Raw genomic sequence first — 18619 nt, 5'->3', positions numbered from 1 at the left:
GATCAACTTTAAGGTAACATATTTGCTGAAGAAAGTCACATTTCCTCCCTTTTCTTCCTGGAAAGAAATAATGATTTTCATCCATTTCAGCTTCAATAAATACATATTTATAACATAGCAAGGCTCAGCTTTTATCGTATTCCTACATCTTATATGTGGCTTTGCAAGCCTCGCCACAGTGCATGTCCTAAATGAAATAAACAGAAGTGAAAATGCAAATCAGTAAGGAGGCCAAAATTGACATTAATGTGTGCCACAGAAGTATTTGGAAAACTGCCACTTAAGTAATAGTTTTCCAGTAGGAGCAAAATTTTAATATAAATGCAGTTTAAAATGCTGTGCATCTTATAAATTCAGTTTATAACATTGGCAAATTACTTTAAAAAATTAGATTTATTTTTTAATAATAGTTTTAGCATCCTGCTGCCTCAAGGGAAAAGGATGTTGGAGCAAAGATAGGCCAACACTTGAGAATAAATAATCAAAAGGAGAGGTAAAAGTAGCATTTTGTATCCAAGGCCCTCAGAAACAGAAAATACTGATAACAAACAAAAATCATGGATGCAGCAGGAAGGGATGACTGTCTTTTTAACACACCTGTTTTTTTAATATATTTGACCTTAAATACTGATGGGTTATATTAAGTACAGTGAGAAAAACGTCTATAGTTTCTAAACTTCTTTTTACAACCTTTTATTTACCACTGCGAATTACTACAACAAATCTGAATGCAACACCTAAGATACACTGGTTTGAAATAACATCTCATTGTGCAGTTAGTAAACTACAGAATTTTGTACAGTTAGTCTGAATGTGCTGTTACCAGAGCTGTACTTTATTTAATGCTTCAGAAGAAATGTTTTTAATGTTATTTGCATTGAAAATACAAACAAAGTTGCACATTTGCAAATGATTTGCTGTACTAAACATACTGACTACAGTATTTGCATCCATAAAATGTCCATGTAAATGTCAACTAGAAGTTTTGTTATTAATTTGAGCTGATGGTTGAATCAAAGTTTTTCAAACTTACTGTTCTGCAGCATGCGCTCCATTTTGAGAAACCACAGATACAGGAGGGATGCAAGAACCCTGGAGGATGAGGAGGAAATGTGGTTTAATACTGATGAAGATGATATGGAAGATGGAGAGGCAGTGGTGCCCCCTTCTGACAAAACTAAAAATGACGAAGATATTATGGACCCTATAAGTAAATTCATGGAGAGGAAAAAATGTAAGTGATGAGAAGAATGCCGTAGGCCTAAACAGAAAACGTAATTTGTATTCTGTAGTTGTACTGCAGCTTAGCTTTTTTTTATTGAAGGTCACAGATTTAGAAATTGTGGCACGAAGCTGTTGAACAATCACTTCAAAATAACTTTTATTATCTGTAAAAGCAAAATGATGCAAAAGAGCTTTTATTTCTTAAAGCATCTAAATTATGATCTTGGCTGATAGTCAGGCTTTCCCAAGTTCTATTCAGGTTTGTTATTATTATTTTCCATGCTCCTTGTGATGTCGTTGGTAGAATAAGTAAGTGTTCACTCCTGGCCAGTGACAACAGCAGTTAGATGTAGTATAGTAGTAAGGAAGAAAATCTATTATCACTCTTCTTATCAAGTTGTGCACAAAGCACTTTCCCTCACAGTAAAATGATTCGCCAATAAATGTTTTGTTCAATAATGTTGCGTTGGTTTTTGTTTTCATGTTTTCTCTGCAGTAAAAGAGAGCGAAGAAAAGGAAGTTCTTCTGAAAACCAACCTTTCAGGTCGTCAGAGCCCAAGTTTCAAGCTTTCCTTTTCCAGCGGGACAAAATCTAACCTTACCAGTCAGTCATCTGCAAGTAATCTGCCTGGATCCCCAGGTTCTCCCGGATCTCCAGGATCCCCTGGGTCTCCAGGGTCTGTTTCTAAAAGCACATCTCAGATGGCAGCTATTACAACTAAGGTAATTTTCGACAGAAACAGTCTGACTTCATTGTTGTAGACTTGGAATTTTCTTTAGCAAGTTTCTGAAGTTGGTAGGAATTTTGACAAAATAAGCAGTCATGGGCTGTGTGGTTTGTGCATGCTTTTTGTCTAATGCTTAGCATTTTCCAGATTTGGTATATATGAAAAGGAAAAATATAAGCTCTATTTATACCCAAATACTTGTAATTTTTCTACTATGCCTCTCATATGGTATAATTCTTTAAGTATGGACTGCAGTCTTTACATATGGAATACATACATACAGAATTAGCTTGAAATTTTCAGTAGTGATGGAACAAAAAATGTTCAGGTTACATTGAATATGCAGTGCACTGAAAAAACATTAATAAATTCAAACATGAATTCCTCTTTTTTTTCAGTCTAACATGTATTGTTTATAAAGGTACTGCATTCACAAACTAGAAATGTTGAAATAAAGTTTTTCAGTAATTATTTGATCCTCTTGTATGTTCAGTGTTATGCTACATGGTACGAAATGGTGCAATTTAATAGATGCACAATTTAATGTGGTGATGGTACAAAATGTGTGCAATTTAATAGATGCACAATTTAATGTGTGCATTTTGGTCCAGACCAAAGTTGGCTGAAATGTTCAATTTTAAATGCCCATCGTCTGTGTAAATAACGTGATCCTTAAGAAAAGAATCAGCAGCTGTCATCATAGTGAAGTTTTTGTTGAGCTTCAGAAAGTGTGACATATAGTAGTCATAATTTTTGAAGACGGTGGCACTTCTTTGTGGGTCTAGAACTGCTAATCCTGGATTTGTGGTTACTGTGGTACAAGAGAATTTAAATTTAATTACTGAACATTTAAACTAGCTTTTATGAAGACAGGCTGTGCCATAAAAATGTCCCAATTGTAAATTCAAATCGAAGGGTGTTCTGTTTTTATTTCTGAAATGCTTCCAGATTGCTTGTTGCTGCAGTCAGCTATGCTTGGTGGAAGAAATTTGCACTTTCACAGACTGAGCTGTGGTGTATATTTAGCAAACCAAAGTAAATTTTTGAATTTGCTTCCTGTTATATCTCTATCCAGTGGGATAGTTAAAACCCCATTTTGGATTCATTTGAATAACTTAATTATTTTTCAGATAATATAATCTTGGCTCATACTTTTTGTTCGGCTTAATTTTGTCCAAAACATGACGAGTCGGTGTCCTTGCGGCAGTATGTTGTGCAAAAATCATTTTCTAGTAGAAATATTTTCTTAATTAAAGTAGTTGTGTCTGTCTTTCTAGGGAGGCCTCGTTGGGCTTGTAGACTATCCTGATGATGATGAAGAGGATGATGAAGATGAAGATAAGGAGGAAACTTTACCTTTGTCAAAGAAAGCAAAGCTTGAGTCATCATAATGGCAACTGCTGAAGAACGTTACCATTTGGGGGAAGGATATTTTTTCCATTAGAAAACAAACCCACAACAAAGCAGCAATCTTTTGTGAATTACTGTGTGTAACACAGACCAACCTATACAAATGGATTTCTGCCAATCAAGTGCCAATTGAAAGGAGCAGAAGAAGGGGAAATACTTCGTTTAGGGGAAAGACTTACGCCTTTGAGCTCTCCAGCTTGGACCACGTGTTGCCCTTTTCTCAGGGAAGGAAATGGAAAACAAAAACAAAAAAGCCAACAGGGCAGGAGTTTTGTTAGTGGAACTCTGGATTGGCTGGTCAGTTGCTACAATCAGAATATGCTTTCTTGGACCATACATGAGACTTCTGAAGAAAAGGCGGTTTTTGCCATAATTCTTCGCTAGTTAAGAATGCCAGCAGTTTCTTTGTATAAAAGAGACCTGCCTTTGAAAATCGTACATTCTGAACATTTTAGTCAAGCTACAACAGGTTTTAAAAACCTCTGTGGGGGAGGGCCGAATAGAAAGTTTCCTCTTTTTTTTTTTTTTTTTTTTTTTAATCTGTTCCCTTTGCCCTTTAAACTGCAGATTTTTTTTTTTTTTTTTTTTTTTTTTTTTTTTGAGGTGGGGGATTTGTTTGTCCCTTTCTGATTAAAGATTGAGTGGAATTCTAGATGTGGTCACTTTTGTGTCATAATTTTTTTGACCCCCTGAGTGTATGCTTAGTTGTTGAGTATATATTTGGGACCATTAAAATTTTTTGATGTAATATAATCTCACTGTTGTGCTGGTACCTGTTTCACCCTGTGTAATTTTGTTCTGCATCACATGTGTTTAGGATTTTATGAAAGGTGGTATAGTTTTTATTGGAAAAAAAAAATCCTTAATCTTATCACAGTGTGCATAAAAGCAATACTATTTTGTGACTAAATATTTTATATTAAATTTTACATCAGCAACTGTCTTGCAAAAAAAAATCAGGGAAAATAGGATGGAGTAAAAAAATAGATAACTATAAACATGAAATTAGTATTCCAAAGAGACTGAAATTTCTTAACAGTGATGGTAGACTAACTCATCAAAATGGAAAATGGATGATTTAGGAATACCAGTTTAATGACTTATTTGACTTAACAAAAATAAAAAAAAAAAGAAGAATTAAAGCTGAAGGAAAATGGCATTAGTGGTTTTTTTTTTTCTTTTTTTCTAGTCTTTTGACTTCCTTTGGAATAACAGTTTTAGTGAATCAAAGATGGTTGCAAAATAAATGTTTTACAAGGATACCATCTTTTGAAATTTATTCTAATACTCGATTAAAATACAGCAATTAATCTTTGGATCTAACTCAGTGACTACATTTTTTCCCCTTATTCCAAAATCTAAATTATATTAATTAGTAATTGAAGCTAAGTGTTTGTGCTTATCGTTTTTACAGATGGCTTTGATTGGATGGCAGTGCTTCCATAAATGAGAGCTTATTCAGTTCCCCAGCAAACAAGAGAACCCTTCTTATATATTTTCAAGCATTGATTTACTTCTCAACAATCAAAGCACCAATGTTGCAAAAATCAGGATGTTACAGGCATTAATGTATCAGGTACCAATAGAAGTAAGAGAAACTGAAGTCCAAAGCTGGATAATAGTTGACAACACTCAAAATCTCAGGTTAGCAATTTGTTCTTGTAAAAAGAGTCTGTGCTAACTACAAATGCCAAACGTTTTCTGCTGAAACATTATTAATGCATGTTAGTAATTTCAGATTTAAATGAAAGTATGCATCAGGGAAAAATAATTAGCCATCTTTTCCTCAGAAGGTTCGTATTAAATCACACCCAAAGGTCAAGTTTTTGCAATGAGTTTGGAATGTGTCAGGGCAGTTCTCAGCAAAATAGGTCACTACAAGACAAGTACAATCTGCTGCAATATAAGGGTGCCTATGATATCTTAATAACCTGTCTGAAGCATCATTTTTGCAACTTTGGTGTCAGAGCAGAAAGGGAAATCTGTAATTTGCAGGTTTTTCTAATTAGTCTGAATTTTAATCCTTCCCAATTTGTTAGACTTCACTTGAGCATTCTGCTCCACATTTTTGTCCATCTTCACGTCTCTTCTAGGCCCAGGAAGTCATTCTTATGAGTAGTAGTGATTTTGCTGATTTTTTTTTTTAATGTTCCTTCAGTTTTTCAGTGCTTCATCTCGTGTTGTATGATGCCACATCTCTTAATATATAAGGCACTTTCATAGTATGGATAGGGATGTTGGATTTTGGACTTCAGTCACTTCATTTAGTAGAAGTACTGTCGGTAAATTACTGGTCATAGTCAAAAGAATAATAGAAGTATTTCTGAACGTTTTATTTTTATGAAGCTCTAAAGTACTGGTAAAATATGTAGCTGAATATCTAGTAATGCTGTCTAACTCGTAGTTGGACAGTTAGTTGTTCCAGTTATCTGGTGCTTGCAGCCTGGCAGGACATGTCTACACATATGTGACGCTCATGGAAGATGTAAGGAGTTGGGAAGTGAGTGAGTTGGGGGCAAGAGTGGGTATGCTCTTGCTCCATGACTTTCACTTTTTTATTTATGAAAATCTAGAGATATTTCAGAAAACAGAAATAATGGGATTGGAAGAAGCAATGGACATTAAAAAAAAAAGTGGATATGTGTTAGGAGGGGATGAAAAATGATGTTATGAGACAAAGTTTTATTCTAGAACTCTCCCTCTCTATCCCTTCCTTGGTCAGTGCTTTTTATTCTTAATACCACTTGCCCACATGGCAAGAAAGCCTTGTGTGTGTTGTATTAAAAGTGGCTCAGTCATCTTAATCGTATTTTAACTGTAACCATGGGATGGTTACAGGATAAACCCAAAGTATTATATGGAGTATTTTACATTATTTTGCAGGGTAATTCATTAGGTACTTTAAATGCAAATAAGATGGAGAGGAAGGAATATTATACTCAACAGCTTCTCAAAAAGAATTGTATGAAGTAGTTAAGAACGTATGTCTTTTGTAAGGTAACCAGAAACACACATACTTAGTATTTTGGAGTGTTTGTGTGTCAGTAAGGGCTGCTATATAATTTCAAGTATGTACACATTTACATTTATATTGTACATGACATAGTACTTGAACCTGGAGACTTTATCTGATGTATTTGTAAAGATGATTTGTATGCCACTTCCTGACAGCTACACTTGGCAACAGGCCACCCTTGTGCTCTTACATTCCTTCCTTATCTGTCCTAGACTGAAGACAGAACAGTGTCTTTTCTATGTCTGAAACTTGGTGCCAATTGCTCTCATGTATGCTTCCCAGCTTTGAGCCTGGGTTTACCGGGGTACCAGACAGAAGGTGTTCTCAGCATCTTCACCTTGAAAACCACAGTCTCTACAAAATGAATGACTACTGACCATACAGCTTTCCAGCTCCTTCAGTTCTCTAGCAGAAACATCTGTGGATAAACCTACTCACCAAGGCCACTCAAATGACTTCCAGCAGAGTTCACTGCTTGTGGATCCAGCTTGCTGTGTTCCTGGGATAGATGCTGTTCCAATATGGTTCTTCTATTAATTTTTTCCTAATGGTGATCAAATTGAGTCATACTCAGTCATGAGAGTTATTGAGAGTTATTGAGTCATGGAGATATTCTGTTTCAGCTTCTTCCACTAAGGTTGTTGTACCAGATACTTGAGGCTGCAGAAGTTTCTCGTGAATTTCAAATGCAGAGTACCTGGTCCCCACATGAAGCATACCTTTACACTAATGGAAGTAATTCCAAGATTTCTAGATTTTTTTCTACTGTTCACAGAGGAGAGCTATTGTCAGGTAACAGTGCCCAATGCCAGAAGACAGATCTCCTGTATCATAAGAGTGGAAGGATCTGAAAGCTGGAATGTCTCGCAGTAAGTTACCTATAAAACATACCTGTCTGTATTATACACACCTGGTAGCCAACATCAGCCTGTCTGTCTCCCACAGCCCACCTAGAGAAGAAGTCATGTTCTTGTGGAATTGATTGTCATGTTGGTCCAATCCTTTTAACAGACCAAGGGTTAAACTGCCTAAATAATTGCTGCATGTGTTTTTGCAAACTCCACAGGTTTCAGAAACTTTAGTTAGAGAACTGTCTGGTAAGAGTTATACTGCTCCTGCAGTTCCATCAGGAGTTTAGATTCCCTTCCACACAACAGAAGTTACTTTGGTTCCCTCACTAAATTATGTTTCTTAACATCACTAAAGCGACCATGGACATTCAGCCCTCCATGTATCAACCATTTCACAGCCACAGAGGCATCCTGGAGCAGTGTTGTCTATGCTAGAGTAGTTCCACAGGTCCACTGGCTTGAGGTCAGATGTGAAAGTAGGAGGACAGATGGGTTTCTGCTTCGACTCACCCACAACATAAATGTGAAACTGAGTAAGAAGTTACCAGCAACTGAAGTTTTTAAAGGTAAGTTATCTACATGAATGTTCTGCATCTGTTCTTGCTACTTTCTCTTTCTGGAATCCAGAAGAAAGTGAGGCTGTGCAGACAGGAGGCAGGGCATGTGGATGTGCTGCAGAACAGCAACATGTTTAAAGCGTTTGCAGTGCCTTACTTCAACCAAAGTCACAACATAAGGTCTGTTAGTTATGGAAGGAAGACCTAACTTGCTATGTTTTTGTAGGTGGCTGGCTATCTGGCGACTTTGTGTCTTGATTTGAGATATCTATCTGCAGTCATATTTACTGGAGCATAAATTCTTTTTTTAATATATAAATTGAAATAAATAAAACTGTTCAAAGGTGAAATGAAACCGCTGAGAAAAAGTTTTTAAAAAGGAGAAGGGACATGCAGTCTTCTGCATGACAAGAGCACTTGTGAATAATGTGAAAACAATACAATCCAGTGGGCACTATGAAAAACATGCATGCATTAGGGAATGACTGCAGCAGATGCTGATGTGCAATGATCTCAGAGCTATGCCAGAAGTGTCACCGTGTGCTGTGACACCTTCCACAGGTGTGTTGGTCACTCACAGGATTTTTCTGAAATGGCTTTATGCAAACAACTCTGATTTGGGTTCAGACGTGGAAATTATTTGGCATTAAGGTGGAATTATGTTCACAAACTGTGAATCTCTTTACATACAGACTTGAGATGATTTGAGCTGAATAATGTGGATTTTGGTAATCTGCTTGTAAACAACCCTAAATGACACGTACAAAGATGTTGTATCTGCTCTGTCTCAGAAGCACTCAGTAGTGAGTTCATGTCTACTAGCGTTGCTTCTGGAAGTATGTGCATCCTGGAGCTCTACTGCTATGCTCATGAGATCTAAGGTGAGCTTAGTCCTTTCTCTTACATTTCAGGTGTATGTTTTATTGACTGAAGTTTTAGAAATTTGGTTTTAATCTATGCATACCTTACTAAAGCTTATTTTAAACCTGCTGATGTTGAGTGGCCACCTGACAGCATTCAGGTGAGAGATTGATGCTCCTACATCAGAGGGTGCAGGACAGTCATCCACCTTCTGGTAAAGCCAGGAACATGTTAGCTGTGTTTGCTCTGTCATTGTATTGATGCTGAGTAAATAAGGATCCCTGAAGGAAGCAGTGATCAGGAATGTGTGTTTCATCTCTCCACTCAGGAGACATGGGGGTAAGTGGAAGCAGCTCCTAATGAACTGATCCATGAAAGTCTCTGCTAACAACACAGAACATGTGGAGGAAACTTAAAAATATTTCCAATCTGCTTCCACTTTTACGAATCTGAAGACTGTTACATTAGATCATCTTACTTTGAAACAAGCTTCTTTCCTTCCTGCAGCTCCCACCAGCCTCCCCAGTTCCCCCCAAGCCAAAGGAGCTTTCTCTGCTGCTGCCACAGAGGGTTTGCAGGTTAGCCCAAATAGCTGAAAGCTGTGGTTTTTATTAAAGAAATCACTGCTGGTTAAAACCAACAATGGAGCACAGCTCTGAAGCCATCTAAATATATTAGCATATATGGGCTTATCCTCAACACGGAAATAAATCTTGAACCCATTTAAAGGACTAGATTACCTGTAGTCAGAAACAAGGAATATGTAAACATTTGTTCTTGCTGTTTATATATCTCGCAATAAGCTCTCTCTGAGGAAAGAGGCACTATTTCACCTTTAGAGCACACATTCCTTTGGAACCAAGTACAGAGATGTGTGGTGTGTCAGGCAGTGGTATGAGATTTTGGTTATCATCATGCCCGTACAGATGTTCTGCACTGCAAGGTGAGAATGACCACAGCTCTCACACTTCTGATAGCAGAACTCTCAGACAGTTTGGTGAATAACACAGACTCTATTTGGACATACAAAAATGAGACTTCTTCCCTGCAGAGTGAGGAGCCTGACAGCAGTGATTGGCTGGACTGGAGCCTTTAGGAGCTGCACTCCAGTCCTTTAATATGTTTACTTTTCCTGATTAAAATATTATCTAATTCACATTAATTTTGTAGTAAGGAAGGGCTTTGTTTGCATGGCACAAATTTCCCAGTGTTGTTCCCTCTCCTGGTATGATCTCAGATGGTGCACCTCATATTGCTGTCATCTACCTGCCCTTGGGCTTTGCTAACGTTTCTTCCTTAAAGTAGTCCTTGTGTGTGAGTTTGCTCCTCAGCTCTAGCCAACCTACCTGCTTTCCAAAGCTGCTAGTGAAGTATTTTCTTGCGCTTGTCAGTGTCCCTCTGCTGCCATCTGTCAGGCGGCAACAAAATGGAACGGAATATTGGTGGGAAGCCTCCTCCTCCACTGCCATACCACCAACATCTGCTTCTGATGTTGCAGGGCAACATAACACAGGAGGCATTACTTTTGGAGCAGCGCTTGTAGTTTTGTTCTGGTTACGCACAGCTTTGTTTTTATTTTCATTCCGGTTTCTCTAAGTTTCCCTACCAGCTTAATCCGAACTGCACGAACACTTTGGGATCAGGTGCTGCAGGGGATGCAGCCATCTCCTGCCCACCTGCTCTTTCGGTCGGCGTCCGTTGTTCGCAGCTCCAGAGCCCAAGTCAACCAAACGCGCTGCCCGGTTGCTCAGACGCCGCCGGACGAACACAGCGCCTATTTACAAGCACGCCGCTTAACGACAGGCCCAGGAGCAGGAGGAGAAAGCAGCCGTGGCCTGCTCACCACGAGCGCGGCTCCCGCCCCACATCCCTGCTATTCTTTGCTCCCAGCCCTCGGCAGCGGCCGCGGGGCGCCGAGCGGGGCTTTGTTGGCGGCTGCCGTGTTGCTAGGGGATGGCTGCGGGCGCCCAACCCCGACACCGGCAGCCAGCTCCAGCACCGCCCGCGGGGCCGGGGACCCGACCGCTACTTCCGCGGCCCGCGAGCCGAGCGTCCTGAGGGGCGCCTCAGCAACGCGGCCTTCGCTACGGCGGCCGCGCCTGCAGCACCCGCGGCGGCCGGCAGGGGGGGGCGGAGCCGCGCCGGGCGGTCAGGCTGAGCCGGGCGGGGAGCGGGGCTGTGGGTGCGCGGCCTCGTGCTCGGCTCCGCGGGCCGCGAGCTGCGGCGTGAATGCTGCTTGGGTGTAGGAGCTTGCAGGGCGCTCCTGCCAACAGATCGTATCCAGGCTGTGAGGAGTAGGAAACTGAGTGTTTGTATTCTGGCTTCCCTGGAGAGGGTCGTGCGTTTTTCAAATATTATTGAGCCCTTTCGGCTCTTCATCCTCTGCTGTAAGCACCGCAGTAACAGCCTTACAATTTATTTAATGAAATATGTCCAAGAGACGGGAGATCAAAGGGCTGCAGGAGTTAAATTACAGTGCTTGTCTAACCCGGGGCGTTGGGGAATACTGGATGTTCCTCCTGTCCGTTCCCAGACAGACGGATCCACGCAAGCTCGGCTAAACTGCGTGCACCCAAGTTCCTCAACAGCAGCGGTTCAACGTACACAGCAGCCTAAAATGAGTAGATCTGCTGTGACTGCAGGAGCACATCACATTATTGGCCTTTCTGCAACTAAACCAACAACAGCGGTGCCTGCACAGCTCTCTCCCGCCCCGGGGCAGTGCTGCGGAGCGAAGCCACGTGCCCGGGGGCCGGGCTCCCCGTCGAAAGCGAAGCAGCGGCAGAGGCGTCGGAGCCACGTGGCGGCGTCGAGCCCCGAAACGCGCAGGTGCGCAGCAGGAGCGCGGCGCGGCGGGACCGAGGCGGCAGCGCCCGAGGCCGAGCAGCGCCCGCAGCCCCGCGCCGTCTCGCCCCCTCCCGCCCTTGCGGACGTCCCATTGGTCCGCGCCAGCCGCTCGGCAGCGCCCATTGGCCGCGGGTGCCGCCCGTCACGGCGCGGCCGCGGCCCGGCTCTAATTGCCGGCGCGAGGGCGCGCCCCGCCACAGGTAGTGCGGCCGGAGCGGAGCTGGCGGTGCGCGACGGGGCGGGCTGAGCCGAGCAGCGCTGGTGCACCTCGTGCGTTCTGGAGCAGTACCGCCGAGGGCTCCGTGCCGCCGCTCCCCCTCGGGAGGGTCGCCCCGCGGGCGGCCGCTCCGCTTCCCACGGCGCGGTTCGCTGACCCCGGCGGTCTCGTGCTCGGGCGGCTCCTCTCGGTGGCGGGCGGCGGCCTGGTGTCGGCTCGGGGGGTGGCGGAGCGGCGCCGGTCCGGCCCCGCGGGCCGGAGGGCGATGGGCCGCGCGGGGTCGCCGCTGTAGGCGGCAGCTGCCGGGCAGTGGAGCCATGGGCTCGGCGCCTTTGTCTGCCGAGTGAGCCGCCCCGCCGCCGCGCTGCCCGCCCTGCCCCGGCGACATGGACGTGACCATCTCTGAACTGCTGGAGCTCTTCCTGCAGAGCCCCCTGGTGACCTGGGTGAGTGTCGCGGGGTCCCCGACTTGGAGCGGGGGGAGCAGGGCCCCCACCTGCCGCGGGGTTGGGGGACGCTCCAGCCCCAGCGACGAGCCTCCGCCCTTCGTTCCCCGGCAGGTGAAAACCTTCGGAGCGCTGGGGGGCGGCGGCGAGGACAAGCTCGGCATGTACATGGAGCTGGCGGACGGCGTCCTGCTCAACAGGATCATGCTGCAGATGTGAGTGGGGCGGGGGCCGGGCGGCCGTGGGGCGGGGGGTCCCTGCGGGCTGGGAGCAGCGCTTCGGCGGCTGGGAACTCCCGAGCACAAAAGAAGACTCGAACCGATCCGGTTTTGTAGTCTGCTCGGACGCGTTGTGGTTCGGTGCCTTTCTAAAAACAGTTAGCTCTTTTTTGGCTGTTCGTGTGCTTCAGGGGAGGCGTGTTGCATTATAAATAAGGAAATGAAAGTACTTGAGCGAGTGAAGCTTTACTGGGACGGTTGCATCTGAAACGCGTCTTCGTGCTGCTGAGGGCTCTGTGTCCTGTGTGTATTTTGGCAGAAGGGAAACTTTTGGTAACGTTTATTTCAGACAGTGCTACAGAGACAGGGCCTGAGGAAAGTTAAGAGTGTGTTCAAAGAGCAAGGTGGAAAACAGCTTCTATCGTTGGAGTAAATGGCTACTAAAACTTACACATTTTAAACCGTATCCCTGCTGCTCGTCTGCTGCAGGCAGACCCTGTCTGGTTTTATATCATTTCTGTGATTGCTTCCAAGTGTTCCCAAACGCACCCACTAAAGGGCTCACGGGGAGAAGCTCTGCCTGGCCTGCAGGGAAGGAAGTGTTCAGAAGCTCCCAGTTCTGGTGCTGTGGTCTGTTCAGAGTGGAATCGGCTGAAGTCTGACCACTGGTTGGTAAAGCTGGGCCCAGCTCAAATGCTTGTGGGAGTTTGTGTTATCATCTTTAAAAGTAATTATCTTTTGAAAATAAGCTGAAAAAAGAAACAAACAACCCCCAGCAGACTGAGAACTCAGCTGGCAGCTCTGTTATCTGTGGTGTTCCCACTGCAGAGGTAACTCAGGCTTACTTTGGCTTCAAGTTTGCTAGCTATGGAAATTCTGCACTGGAACTTCAGTGGAAGGTGAAGGTTTGTGGTTCAGATGAGAATCTAGATCAGCTCCCCTACCTGGGGGTAGTGAACTAGTGGCATAAAACAGTACGGTGTTGGTTGTGAAGAGAAAATGTTGGAAATGGCATCTTCTAAAGAGTGATTACCCTTCTAAAAGGCCTGTCTGTGCGAATTAGAGCCTCGAATAGAGAGTTTGTACCTTTTCCAAAATGTGGGGAACACAGTTTTATTCTGACGGTTGTGTTTGGCATGGAGATAAACACCCAAACTCTCAAGGAGCTGTGGCAATTGCGAGTTGGCTGCAGATTTAACTAACAGCTATCACAGTTATCTAATGCATGAAAGAATGAATTATTTCAAAACAATGAAAATGAACTTAATGCTTGGCCACTCCCAATTCTGGTTACTGAATAGGCTGAAGTTATGTGGCTGCTGAATGCCTGTAACATTCTTGAGTGAGTGATATATTTGAGAAGTACTTTATCAGTTGATGTATACAATAAAGGAGCTTAAGTATTTTGTAATAGGCTATTGAAATATATATAAGCAGAGGTAAAATTGTTCAGGTCTGTGGAACAACTTAATATTGCTGTGGGTACAGGGAGAGAACAGTGAGATCCCATTGAAATAAGGAACTCAAGTGTATAGGCTGGCAGAGCACAGTTTGGCATTTTGTTGGATGTTGTACGTTGGTGAGAAATACCCTGGCATGTTTACTTGCCTTAAGCAGTCAGGAAAATAAGTTTTTCTTCCAAAAACCGTCTCTGCCAGCACGTCACAGACAGTGTTCCTGGGGAAGCCCAAGCTGCGTGCAGTAGGGAACTGTCCCATTATTCACAATAGTTCTCCCCTTTTATGTAGCCTTGGCAGCGTTTCTGATGGTGGCTAAGGAGCTTGAAGCTAAGATACTTGTACGGAGAGTCTGGAGCTGTTTGACTGAGGAAAGATCACAGTTGTGTTTATGTATCCTGACAAAGTGAGGTGCCATCTGTGACCTTCACTTTTTCAGTCTTAACCTTTAGAAATTGCAGTGCAATTACCACTTGCCTATAAATTGAGAGCGCCTTTCAAGGGTTGTTTCTGCTTCAAAGCTCTCAGAGTAGAAAAATAAATGTGTTTTAAAAATGCCTGCTCTCATCAGTTCTGCAAGCTTTAGGCCTTAAGGATGATTTTGGTGCTTGGATTGAGATTTCTTCCCACTGAAATGTTATTAATGAGAGCCTTTGGCAACATCTGATAGAACTCAGCATACTGTGAGTAAACCTTACCTGAAAGCACATGTGCACAGGGTACAGGGAAGTAAAGAGAAGGATTCCTGTTGTGGATAGCTGTCGTCTTACATGTGTTAGTTCACTTTGTAGTTTTTCAGATTTACTTCTGTTTGCCTCCTTATTAGAGGACAACTTACGTAGACGTATGTATGACTTGACATCCAGACACCAGTGTGTTGCAGCACTTTGCTGCACAGCAACAGATTTGTTTTTATGAAGGTTCTGAAAGCAGAATTATTCTTAATTTCTTTATTAAAACTAAAATGCTTCTATCCTGTAGCCAGTTGGTATTGAAGTTTAGCGTGTGACTGGAAAGTCTGGTGTCTGCAGAAATCCAGATAGACCTGTTGAGGTGAGACTGAGTGAAAGGAAGGCTGCAGCTCTTTGAGGTGCCCAGTGGGCTGCACTGCTTCTAGCACTATCTGGTTTTGGTTGTAGTAGATTGGGTTTTGCCCAGATTCTCTCTGTCAACTTGAAAAGGCAAAAATCCCAGTTCCTCAACTTGGTTTGTATCAGTGAGATGGCCACGTCACCAGAGAGATGGGGGACTTCTGCTGTGTCTCCTGCCTGTCAGGACCCCACAGCTGCCTGGAATGGGTGACAGTGGGGCTGTGCCTTCCCCAATCCTCCTCCGAGCTGTTGGGTTCTGCTGTACTGCTTTTTTAGCCCCTGAAGGAGCGGGACCCCTTTTGAAAAGGTTGTCTAGGATTGCTTGGTTCTGAGTTGTGGTGCGTCAGCTGATAAATACAGCAGAAGAGACACAGGACAGCATTTGGTTTTCCACTTATATCTTAGACATTTTTTTAAGGTTATTTTTGTGTTGTTTTTGAGTGGTTTCCTTTTCCTGTGCATACCCCAACCTGCTCACGCATGGAGGATACATTAAATGTTGCACATCTGCAGCAGTGAATTAACAGGCTTTATTGAAAATGCTTATGTTAATCTTCAGAGTGCAACTGTTGTGTCCTGAGCTGCTGTGTTTCTGGCAGATTGATGTCGAGTAAATGAACTTCTCTGTGGACAAATCTAAACTTTTTTTTAGGCAGTTGCGTATTACTCTCTGCTATGAGAGAATCACATGGCACGGCATATACTGCTCTTGCTGTTATACTGCAGTTGTGTGATACCAGGAGCGTAAGCAAGTATCTACACCTCCTGTTTAAAGTTTTATCTGGGAAACAATGCAGGAGTTCATATGTGCAGGCACATCGGTGCTTTATACTGATTGGTCCTAATCCTTCTGGCTGACACAGACTCTGCTTTTCTGCTAAAGCATTCAGGAAGCGGAAGTGTGTTTCAGGAGTACATCTGATTAAATCATTTGCATTAAGGCCTCTAAGTTCACAGGAATGGATTTCTAAATTTCAGCAGCTGCCCCGGTATGTGGTACTGTCAGTCTGTCATCTTAAATTTGGACCTCGTGATGGGAACAGCCCAACTGCTGTGCTGCTGCTTGGTTTGCAGCAAGCAGCATGCGGACTGGGAGGCTAAAGGTACATATCTGTTTAACACAATCACAGTTCAAAGTGTGCTTTCTACCGTTGTTTTCAGATAATTTAGAAACCCATCCAGCAGATTCATCCCTCTTAAGTAAGAGGAGGAAGTTGAGCGGTGGGAGACCTGGGCTAGTGCACTCCGTGCCTCCCCACAGAGAGAGGTGTGTGTGTTGTTGAGGCCGTGGATGCTTGGATGCTCGGTGTGCCTGGGCGGCTTATCTGTTCTGATGCTAAGGAGCCTTGGGCCCGGTTTGAGGGCTTCTTCCTTATTTATCTGGATTATTTGCCTGGAATTGCTCAAATAGGATTGTCTTTTTAAATTTTAGAAACAAAATGATTTTTTCCCTTGTTTTCTTGTTTTGATTTCATTAATTGCTGCCTTAAGGGGGTGAATGTTCAGGTAGCACTGCTGACAGCTCCACGTGCCTTGAGCTCATGGTTTGCCTACCCTGCCCTTAGTTCCCTCTTCACCTCTGTTAAAAGCCTGCAGGAGGCATACAGATTGGAGGACGTACAGCACTTGTGTGTGCAGTGAGGCCCAAGACATCCTGGTAGCTTGGCATGTTTTTTCTCTTGTCTGTGGAAGGCTGCCCTTGGTCAGGCTGCCTCTGTCCTATTTACAGAATGCTTTTGATACTGGGAGGAGTAGGTGGTTTTTAACGAGCAGGGAAACGGTGCTTCTCTTTGTGGGTATGGGAAAGACCAAACATCATCAATGGAGAAAAAGCAACCCTACAGAAAAGCACTCATCACTGAGGTTGCTGTCAGGGATTTTTCTGATGCGTTCAGGCACGGATTCTTTCCCCTTCTCTGGTTACCAATTTTAAAAAACAACCCTCTTCAATTTTCAGTGTGATCCTGGGAGTTTCTCCCAGTAAAACTCGTGGAAATGTCACCAACCAAAAACCAAACAAGTGCTTCAGTATGCAGAGCGCAGTACTGGCAGCTCTGTCTCCTTTAAGGTAGCAGCTTCTTTCAGCACAGAATTTACCTCTTACTGTGTGATTTTTTTTTTTTTATTTTTTTATTTTTTTTTTTGCCAGATAATTTTCTTCCCCTGGTGCTGCTGGTATGCTGTGGGGCTGGAGTTGTGGTTGGGGTGGCCGAGCTGAAGTCTGACTGTGCAGCATCTGAGGAGCGGAAGGAAGATGGGGGGATGTGGAGGGTGGGGCAGTGTTTTAGATACAAGGAACGGGCTTCAGGGCTGAGGAAGTTTCTGGGGGAGAGAAAGCGTGCCTTAAGGGGGTGTTGAGCTGTGGGAACTGCTAGAGAGAGGAGACTAAGCGTTAATGACTTCGTGCTACCTCTGATGCGTGTATGAAGTTGTGTTAGTGTGAAACTGTAAGGCTTTCTTTTTTAAACAAGTGTGGGGAAAAAAACAAACAAACAAATAACAACATGGTATTTTTCCCCCCATTGTTCAGTATGTCAGCTGCTGCCAGACAGCTGAGGCTCTCTTCCTGGCTGTAGGTGACAGCAAGAACTTGTATGTGGGATTGGAGAACTTCAGCTCGGCCTTCTCCTTGGGCAGCTTCTCTCTACTGAAAGCCACCCTCCCCCTTTAGATTCCTAATTTGCCTAAAAAGGCTAAGCATCCAGCTTCTTTGGGGATAAAACTGAGCAGATGTTGACGCAGAGTAGTCTGAGTACAAGCCATTTACATTGCCACTGCTTGCTGTGTTGCTGAAGACCCATTACTGGCAAACAATGTGTGCGTGTGTGGCTTCCACATTGTGCTGTCCGAGCATCAGTGAAAGGAAGTCGTTCGCGCTTCGGGCGCTGAGCGGCAGAAACTGAGGGAAATCTTTACTAAAGATTCTACTCCAGAAGCTTGATAAGATCTCTTCTTTGTTCTTCGTAATGTGTTACTGTGCTGATCGCTACCCGAAAACCTTTTGCTGGTGTGAGGACTGGGAAGAGTCCTGCTGGTTTGCATCAGGGCGATTTGGGTTGTTGCTGCATCAGTTTGTTTGAACCCTGGCACCTCGGTGCTGTCCCTGATGTTATCTGCTGCCAAGGCAGTCGTATTTCCATGTCTGGAGGGGTGCTTTGGGGTGATTGTGCATTTAAAAAAAAAAATAAATAGTTATGTAAACTTTAGCAGATAAATTTTAAAAATAAATATTGGAGGAGTTTTTCTCTTACTTCCTAATCAACACCGGAGTTCAATATTTGGCCCTGTAAGAGCTGTGAATGGCTTAATTAACAGCCAGAGCAGGGAGGGCTCTGGGAGGCAGGTGTTGGAATTGTGTAGGCGTTTGCTGATAAGAGCTTTTATTATAAGGGAAATGCTGGGCTTTGATCTGTGATATTGGTAGACAAGGGTTTTTAGGTTTTCTTGCCAAGATGTTATGATACACACAGAATGTGAAGGTACATATTCATATTTATCATTAGCAGCTTTTGTATTTTTTTAATGGGAGAAATAAAGTTGCTTCAGGTATCACTTTGATTTCCTTTCATTAAAATCAGAAGCTTTAGACGTTTTCCCCTGACTTCTCCACAAAGATTTTTTTCCTCCATCATAAAGTATATGCCTACTTGTCTTAATATTTCATTAAAATATGAAGTCTCAGTAGAACTTGAACTG

General features: G+C 43.4%; 2 protein-coding genes across 3 annotated transcripts in view; both read left to right on the top strand.

The window, feature by feature from the left end:
• PPP4R3A (protein phosphatase 4 regulatory subunit 3A) overlaps positions 1-5653 on the top strand; it is a 39169-nt gene extending 33516 nt beyond the window's left edge. The window contains exons 13-15 of the mRNA XM_048948802.1: positions 1044-1234; positions 1721-1947; positions 3230-5653. Coding sequence (XP_048804759.1) covers positions 1044-1234; positions 1721-1947; positions 3230-3343 — 532 coding nt within the window. The 3' untranslated portion in view covers positions 3344-5653. The remainder of the gene's footprint in view (positions 1-1043; positions 1235-1720; positions 1948-3229) is intronic.
• A 6026-nt stretch (positions 5654-11679) lies between these two features.
• CCDC88C (coiled-coil domain containing 88C) overlaps positions 11680-18619 on the top strand; it is an 86952-nt gene continuing 80012 nt past the window's right edge. For both annotated transcript variants that reach the window (XM_048948800.1, XM_048948799.1), the window contains exons 1-2: positions 11680-12157; positions 12272-12372. In XM_048948800.1, the coding sequence (XP_048804757.1) occupies positions 12098-12157; positions 12272-12372 (161 nt within the window). In that variant the 5' untranslated portion in view covers positions 11680-12097. The remainder of the gene's footprint in view (positions 12158-12271; positions 12373-18619) is intronic.

Source organism: Lagopus muta, chromosome 6, assembly GCF_023343835.1.
Source record: "Lagopus muta isolate bLagMut1 chromosome 6, bLagMut1 primary, whole genome shotgun sequence".
Lineage (NCBI taxonomy): Eukaryota > Metazoa > Chordata > Aves > Galliformes > Phasianidae > Lagopus > Lagopus muta.
Note: the sequence above shows the minus strand (reverse complement) of the source record. Positions and strands in the feature narration are given on the sequence as shown.